The 9,275-nt window shown below is 38.4% G+C and overlaps 1 protein-coding gene across 1 annotated transcript in view; it reads left to right on the forward strand.

Moving 5' to 3' along the window:
* Nucleotides 1-4,454, forward strand: part of T3dh (Type III alcohol dehydrogenase) — a 59,137-nt gene extending 54,683 nt beyond the window's left edge. Inside the window, exon 10 of the mRNA XM_081755326.1 lies at nucleotides 242-4,454. Coding sequence (XP_081611452.1) covers nucleotides 242-325 — 84 coding nt within the window. The 3' untranslated portion in view covers nucleotides 326-4,454. The remainder of the gene's footprint in view (nucleotides 1-241) is intronic.
* The last annotated feature ends 4,821 nt before the right edge of the window (nucleotides 4,455-9,275 follow it).

A 9,275-nucleotide genomic window follows, 5' to 3' on the forward strand; every position in this document is an offset into this window, starting at 1 on the left:
TTTTATTAACTCCTGCAAATCTAATAAGAAGAATGAAATTGAAATCTAGTATGTCCTATTCTGTTGTTAGGTAAAAATTTATTATTATTAATTTTCTATTATCCAAATTAAGTCTTCAAAGAACTATAATACAACTGCATGGCCATTTGTTGTTAGAAGTATATCGTACCATACGTTATGTGTATACTGGTCGCGTATTGTACCGTACTAATCTTAATAATTTTTCCTTTCATTGCTTTAGCATCGAATTACGAAACTAGCTCCGAGGGAACAGTCTGAAGAGGATCTAGCCCAGCTGTTTGAAAACTCAATGACGGTGTATTGATTGATATTTACTGTATGGCAACTCGGAATCCACCCATATGTACGACAGACTGATTAGCAAAGAAAACAAGTTCCCTTGGATTTTCAGTATATACGAGGTGTTATCAAAAATATGGTGAATAATTTTATTAGAAACAAGTAATAAGCTTATATGGAATTTGATTTAATCTCCTTCAAAATACTGTCCTTGACTAACAATCCACTTACCTTAACGTTGAATCCATGGCTGGAAGCATTTCTGGAAGACTTCTTTTGGAAGAGCGTTCAGCTGCTCTGTCATAGCCTTCTCAATGTCAGGAATAGTGTCATTTTTTTTTTTTTTTTAAGCACCGTTTTAATTTTTGGGGGGAGCCAGAATTTCCATGATACTATATCTGGACACCATAGTTAACATGGACAGACAGACAAACATTTTTTCGGCCAAAACCTCACGGATCGAAATCTGTGTGTACGCGTTTTCGTAGTGAAGAAGGAAGCCATTTGTCCATTTAATCGGCGGTTAATGTGCTTTTCACGGACACATACGAAATGTTTAGTTCTTCGGAAAGCTCTCGGATAGTTATTCGCCTGCTTGAACAAATCATTTATGCCACTTTTTACGCGTTTTCATCTGATCTTGACGTCAAAGGACGTCGCGATCGTTGCTCGTTTTCAATCGACTCCTTGCAGCTTTTGAATCGCTCATACCCCATGTAAACAGCCTTCAATGCCACTGCTTCATCGCCACACACTGATTTCGACATTTCATGAGCTTCTTTGACACTTCTTTGCAGCTTAGAACAAAACTCAATGTTGGCGCGCGACAGACACTCTTAACACGTCCCCACTCTTCTGCTTCTGGAAGCTAACTAACATATCACAACTCGTTAAAACTCGACACTGAATATACCAAATGTTTAGGCTACCGGGCTTACTAGTTGAAATGGATACAACAACATCAATAGATGGTGCTGTTTAACTACATTTACCATACCTTTTGTTCACACCATACATGTATATTTGATTACTCAATCGGCTACATTACAATGATTGTTACTGGTTGATAGAAATAATTTTGTGTGGTCATCTCAAAAAGTTCAAATTTTTTCAACAAAATTTTTAATAATATTGAAAAAGTATGAGAGAACAATAACTATATCTGCTCAGAACGAACAGCAATAGATTACAACGCTTACAATTTAATTCCAGAAATCGGCTGTCAGGAGAAATGCGCTTTAGTGGAGAATCTTGAGTGACGTAACATCGGTAATATGTATTTAATTCGCAGTGAGAAACAATGTTTTCCAGCGTTGACCTAGGTCATGAAGATAACTTGGAAGTTACTGAAATGAAAATATTCCGACGAAGCTGGAAATAGAGGCGTCAAAATTCAATGTAGTAAGTAATCATCCTCGAGTTAAGCAAAATGTCTTCTGTACAGCAAGAGATTTTTACGGAATGTAGTATCATAGCTTATTGTAAAGGACTTTAAAATAACCAGTTGCGTTCTCAAAATCTTTAAAGCCTTCCTTCATCCTAAGAGACAACAAGAGAGAAAGAATCTATTTTCACATGCAAATCAATCAAGCCAATTCAAAGATGGTAGTTTATAGTTGTAAGCCGTATGGAGAAATAAACATTTACTTCATATAGAGCAAATGCTTATTTTTCTATAGTATATTTGGTCAAGGAGGGCTTATATTTCGCTGTGTACGCCACTGCGTACAGCTATATATAAACCATGCTTATCCTGAAAGTATATGAAATTTAATGCTTCAGCCCTCTGTCCCTGTTCCACTCGCTGTAAGAAGTTCATCAAAAGCCATTAACGTTCCCACATTTCACAAAATACTCTCAACGATTACCGTATTGTAATAATACATTTGCGTCACTTACAGTAGGAAATAAACTGTTTGAGCTACTGTACAAACAAGTGTTACCAAAAATGAATTTTCTAACAGCAGTAATGAAATGCTATTTAGATTAAACTTTGCAAAATAAGAAGGAAAGAAATAATCGGAAAAAGAGAGAAGTAGAAAATGCAAATGGAAAGTAGAATATTAATAGTACGAGGTGATATCTACGAGTTTCGAAACTAGCTTTATTTGTATACGTGTACACACTGTCACCTTCAAAGTAGTCCTGTTACACAGCAATACAGTGTTCCCAGCATTCTTGCCACTTCCGGAATATGTCCTGGAAGTCCATTCTCGAAGCGTATCAAGTACCTTCTGCGATTCGCGGTGGATCTGCGCAGTGGTTTCGAAACGCGATTTTTAAGCTCGATTTTCAATAACGGGAAGAGTGTGAAGTCCGCAGGAGCCAAATCTGGAGAGTACGGTACATGCAGAAATGAGAACATAGTGTGTCTTGCGAGAAACTCGCGTGTGGGGAGAGAACGGTGACAGGGTCTATTGTCGTCTATCCAGTTTTTCGTGCCACAGCTCTAGTAGCTATCGCTGAATGTCCTTCAGCCGCGTTAAAACTACAGAACTCGCTGTTGGTGGTCTGACTGTTCGGGAGGAATTCTCGATTGACACGTGAGGATCGACTGGACTGTTCTGTATGATACATTAACAACGGAAGCAATATTGTGGATTGCTCTCGGACGATCCTCATGCGCAAGTTGCCAATTGGTTTCGACATTTTCCGGTGTTGAGCTCGTTGAAGGGCTTGCTGATCTCTCGTCGTCTTCTGCTCTTGAAGCGCACGCACCATTCAAAACATCTCACATGACTCATGGCAGCATTGCCGTAAACTTGTTGCATTCTATGAAACATCTTGATAGCAGATTTGACGAATTTTTCACAAAATTTTATATTTGCTCTTTGTTCAAGCTTGCTGTTCACGTTGGAATCGCAAAAGTGGTAACGCAAGTGATCGTAATAACACGAGCTACGTACACATCTACCGATGCACAGAGTACGATGTCTCTGGACACATTGACTTATGAAAATCAGTGCTCCCTGTAGCTGTGCGTGCGCTCTTGTGCTGTCATCTGTTGGCGTGTTACAGAAGTAGTTCCGAAACTTTTTAATATGACCTCGTATTTGACATGGAGAAATTTTGTTCCTCTACAATTCGAAAAACCGTTCGAACATTTACTTCATTGTATATTGAAGGATTTGTTTTAATAGTATATATATCTGTATCTGACTTTAATCATAAAAAGTGTTACGCGAATGTTTATTATTATCTTCTTTTATGATATTGTCCGTATTTCTCTTTCTTTTTTTTTTTAAAAAAAATAGACCACTGATATTACAGGTAAATACTTTGTATATGTTGTATTAAATGTATCATGCAAATACTTTATATATATAATATTGGAATGTACACTCCTGTTCAAAACCTCACTTTTTAACAATAATTTTGTTAGATTACTTATCTGATTGTTAGAATCAAATTTTTACAACTTAGATTTCATTTAAACTAAAATCGGAACTGATCGGAACTAGTATCGGAACTGATCACTCTGCACCTACCTCTCTAAAAATTGGTGTGCAAATACTAAAGCATTCTTAAACATGGATATTTGGATAGTTCACATACCAGTTGCTCAGTGATGTCTTGACCCGACTACGATAGATCCCATAATAGTGGAGCTAACTTTTAAAGCTCACTTGTTTCAGGTTTTCAGCACCCTATAACTCTGAAACTATCCATTTTTGAACACTGGTCCACATGAACTTTTTTTTTCTTATTTTGGTGTAAGGAATCTGTTCCTAAAATATTTGTAACACTGTACAGCAGATGTCACAGCCAAAAGGTAAAATATTTTACTAATATATATATTGTTACAATTTTTTAAATAGAAGTGTATATTAGTACACATTATATGATAAATTGATATGATAGAAATGATAGGAACTGACTGAATATTTGTTTTAGATCCAATGTCTTCCATCTGTATTAGGTTATAAAGGATTCTAGAATGTTCTGGATTTTTTACAATTGAAGGAGAAGTTATTTCTAGAGTGATTGTTGTTTTGGATGACTTTTTTTAATTAATCAAAAATATTATCTTTTTTTCTTGTCATTACGCAAAGCAAGTTAATCAAACTAAAAATATTGGGACCAAATTTATTTTTATTTTGTATATTGTTTTCTTTGTTTATGTAATATTTTAAATAAAATTTTTATCAAGCTAATATTTTTTTTCTGTACAAAATGCCTTGCCATTGATTTGACTTAAGTTTATACATCAGCTACGAAATGTTGCAAAAATGTAACAAATTTTCATTCAATTGATAGAATTATATACAGGGTGTACCTGAAAGATGTGCACAAACTTCAGGAGGTGATTCGTAACATGAGAAGATGACAAAAACTCCTCTTGCATGTCAAATTCCGCATCGTGTACGTTGTGCACATCTTTCTATTCCGTTCCAAGTATCATGATTCGATTTTTCATTTTAAGCTGGCACTCTTACACGACGCGGAATTCGACAATATGGAAGAGGACATTTTGTCTTTTGATGTAACGAATCATCTCCTGGAATTTGTGCACATCCTCAAGGTTTACCATTATATATATATATATATATATATATATATATATATATATATATATATAGAGAGAGAGAGAGAGAGAGAGATTAGGACTTAATGATGTCATTCTAAGCAGCTCATTTGGTTTTGGGTTCAGCTATGATAATTGTTAAACACTCCATTAGCTGAGAGAGGAACGCAAAAATAATGCATACCAACTTTCTGGGTCAACTTATCAAAATACTAGCAGCTAAAGGAACCTGTATTGCCCGGAAAGGCTTTTAAATAGTCTCTCGACATTTTCTCAGAAAACGCTGTGTTTATAGCCACAATCGTTGTTCCCTCTAAAGAGTAAAATTGCATCGAAGAACGCAACGTCGCTTATAAAATACAATGTTCTGAAGCTACAGAAGGTCAATTTTATCAGAAAGACAGGATATATGTATTATTTTTTTTAGTATACATATTCTTATTCAGCACCAAATACTCCTCATTCTCGTAAAATTCTACACAGATGAGTCACTAGTCTTGCAATATTCTAATAAAAAAAACCTACATATATTTATTACATTACTATGAAAGCGGGTTTACATTCAACGTATAGCTCCTCGTGTTGGATTAACACCTGCCAGTTACTGGATATTACGTCGTGTCCTTAGAGGTAAAGAAGTTAGTCCCTGTTGTTTCTACCTCCTGATGGTTGGTGAAGCATAGTGATTTCAGAAAGTACGCCATGGACCGAAACAGGTAGTAATCCGAAAGGATAAGATTAGGACTATATGCCCGAAGTGGCGCCAGTTTGATGCCATCAAGTGCTGTTTTTTTGTTACGTTTTTCGAGCCGAGTGTGGTGTTGCATTATCCTGTTGCAGCTGAGCAAACTTTCGGTTCACCAATGCAGCATATTTTTGGTGTTTGACCAAGATCAGCATTGACGGAACGATTGATAGGAACGAACTTAAACTGAATTATTCCCTCTTAGTTCTACCACACACAGCGCATGACTTTATGTTCCGAACGGCCTATTTGACAACCGGTTCTGGAAGTTGGGCCTTGCTCAACTATTGTTCTTACACATTCGGATTTCGGGAAAACACCTACTTTTCATCGCATGTGATAATCAATTTCAGGAGACGCACATCGCGCAGATTTTGCAGCAGTTGCTCTAAAACACTCACCACACATCCACTCTGCTCACCTATGTGGCATTATGCGGCAGTCTCCTGATGGTCTTCCCGAGTGCATGAAGATAACGAACTACAGTGGACTGAGACTGGCGAGTTGGTTCGCATGCTGGTGGGTAAAATTTCCTCAATGGCGTGTTTATGACCTCAGAATTTGTTACCTCGGGCGGCTGGACATTGATTTTTGACATTTCTACAACCTGCACAAAATTTCTGGAACAAACGAGATGCCATGCTGTGGTTAATTGGACCTTCTCCTTTCGCATGATGAATGTTGTGGATGCGCATAGCGGTCGAAAAGGTGCACATATTGCACTGAACGCAGCCACAGTGCAGCGCATATTAACTCAATGGCTCCAGGAATGCCCTACGCAGCGACACACTGGATCCCAACGACTATGCCATACCACGGGCTGCGACAACAGACATATGGCTCTGAGGGATCGGACATATTGGCGCAAGCACTGGAGATCGTTGTACAGCGCCCAGTGTCCCCACAAACATTTCTAATTTATTTGTTGGAGCGGGGTATATGTGCACGAAGCCCAGCTGTGGTTTCTGTTAATTGCACGTGCATGGAAAGACTAATGGTAAGACATCATCTTTTAAAAAGAATCCCGCTCCTATCTGCAGCATCATATGAGCAGCATCTATATCAGCGCAATCGTGTCACTAGGGTGGGAAACACTTGTATTTTGCATCGTCACTTCGGTCCGGCATCGGGTGTTATGGTGTGAAGTGCTACTGGATTACACGCCCTTTCGTGTCTCCTACGCATTGACGGACGTTTGACCAACCAATGGCAAATTTATGAAGTATTGGATCCGATTGTATTTCCTTTAGTGCATGTCCTACAGAGGACTACGTTCCAGCAGGATAAGGTGCGCCCTCATGTGTTACGTACTGTCGTCGCGCCTTATAACGTTATGCCTCCTTCTTTGGCCACCACATTCGCCCAATCTTTCGCCGATTGAATACGTCTGGTTGATGGTTGCACAACGCCTCTCACACCTGTAAACTCCGCAAGGTAGCATTGATGATCTGTAGCATCGTGTTGAACACGCATGGCTTGCCATACCTCAAGACATCCAAGGGCTCATCCTTTCGATTCTTCGCCGTGTTGCAGCCGTTTTGACTGTCTATGGTGGGTCCTCAGGATACCAGCTCTGCTGCGCTGTTGTCACGCATTGCACAGAGCGTAATGTAATAATTTGCTACTTGTACTATAAAGTCTTCGCCTGCCAACTTTGCCAACTTGCCATCTCCTTCCTGGTGCTTCCTTTTTAATGACGAACAGTATAAATACGATTTATCTCTGAAATTATCCAGTTTTGATCCAGATATACAGAAGTTCACGTTTAAAAACAGCATCAACCACAAATTAGTGTTCAGAATATCAGGCCTAATTGGTATGATTGGACTTTCCGAATATCTCCATGCATAACAGTATTGTGTTCTGATAAATGACACATGTAGTGTTTAAAATTGTAACTTATCACTTCATTTTTAAGATACTAAAATACATGTTTTAAAAATATTTTTTTGATTTCATGGGAAGCGCTGAGAATTATAGATACTACAAGAGGTCCCGGACATCAGAAGGTTTGGAAACGCTGCTTTAAATCACAGGACGTCTTGAGCCTACTGCTGAAAAGAAATTTCGTTTGCAACATCCTCCGTAAACCAGAAGCTTCGGTTAAGTTAATTGTAATTTCTGTAACTTGATAATTTTTTTCCACCTACACAATTCAAATATAGAATGTTAGTTTACCTCATCCTTCTCCAAGCTGCGTAAGCTTATAATGTTAGTCTCAGATGAAACAAGACTGACATGTGATGGAAAGCTTGGAAAAGCTCATTTACTTCCGTAAGTTCTAGTTTTACACCCCACGATTATGCCACGTAGACTAACGGACATTAATGACTAACGGAAGTAAATGATTATGAAAGAATTACCGTATATACCGGGAAGCGGGAATCTAGGACGCATCCCTATTTCTAAACTTTAAAAGTTGTGTCAATTTCTTGTATTCAATTCGAAGACGCATCCTGCATATTCAATGAAGTAACTCAGAATTTCACAGTACGAATTAAATCATGCGGGTTTATTGTTCAAACTAAACATTTAAATGTCAAGATTAAAATGAGAACAAAGGTACAATCTTACTTACAGTGTGAATAGAGGACATCCTGCTAAAGCACTTTTACTGTCTGAACACAAACTTTCACTATCGGTATCATGACTTGAACTTTCGTTATCAAGTTCAAAAAGTGCATCGTTCTCCGTGCCATCTAAACTGTTTGAGATTCCGCATTTCTAAAACAACTTTCGAACATTTTCGTTTGTGATAGAAAACCAGATAGCAATCACCCATTCTGCTACGATGGAAAGAGAAGCAAGTTTTATCCGCCGTCTTCATCAGCTGAGTTTCACCAGATGAAAGCTACTCGGTATACACTTTCTTCAGTTCTGCTTTAAATGGTCTATTATTGCATACATCCAACAACTGTATTTGTGAAGTCATACTTCTGGGTATTACCACATGATCGGTGCGGTTTGTTTTGCCGGAGCGGTTTTGTATGCGATTCCAAGACGCAACCCGCATTTTATACCTGACATTTTGGGAGAAAAAGTGCGTCTTATAATTCAAGTGAAGACGGTAAGGCGTTCTGAGTAGTTAGGGCGAATTCAACAAAAGTTGTGTAATTTGAAATGAAATGAAATGAAATCTTTGAGTTTTACGTCCCACGGTTATGCCAGTTAGGCTAAAAGAGACTGTGATGATGAGTGATGAATGAAATAGTGGAATGAAGGAAGTGGGAGGAAACGGGAGAACCCCGAGAAAACCCACGCACACGGTGTTTGTCCACCACAAAGTTCACTTGGCGGGAGCTGGGATCGAACCCGGGACCCGAAGTTATGTAATTTGAATGCTCGAAAAATTACATTTGAGGTATTCGAGTAGTACGCTAATGCTAAATTGCTCTGTATCAGCCAGTTATCATGCCTATATGTATCATGCCTGTATGTTATCATGCATAGTTTGTGGAATTCGTCTCTCTTTCCCGAAAATGTGGGAGGAAGCGAAAAAAAAAAATCCGAGAAAATTCACGGACATGATATTGCCCACCATAAATTCAGTGGCCTGGGATTGAACTGGAATCCCAACACTAGCGTTAAGCACTCGACTCAGCGTGTCCCTTTACTCTCAAATGGAATAGTTATTTAGTGATGTTAGATCAGGGCAGACTCCATCACATGTGCAACACGTGCATTTACACGGCGCATCAAGTTTCG

Source organism: Thermobia domestica, chromosome 4 (assembly GCF_964235325.1).
Source record: "Thermobia domestica chromosome 4, izTheDome1.hap1.1, whole genome shotgun sequence".
Classification (NCBI taxonomy): domain Eukaryota; kingdom Metazoa; phylum Arthropoda; class Insecta; order Zygentoma; family Lepismatidae; genus Thermobia; species Thermobia domestica.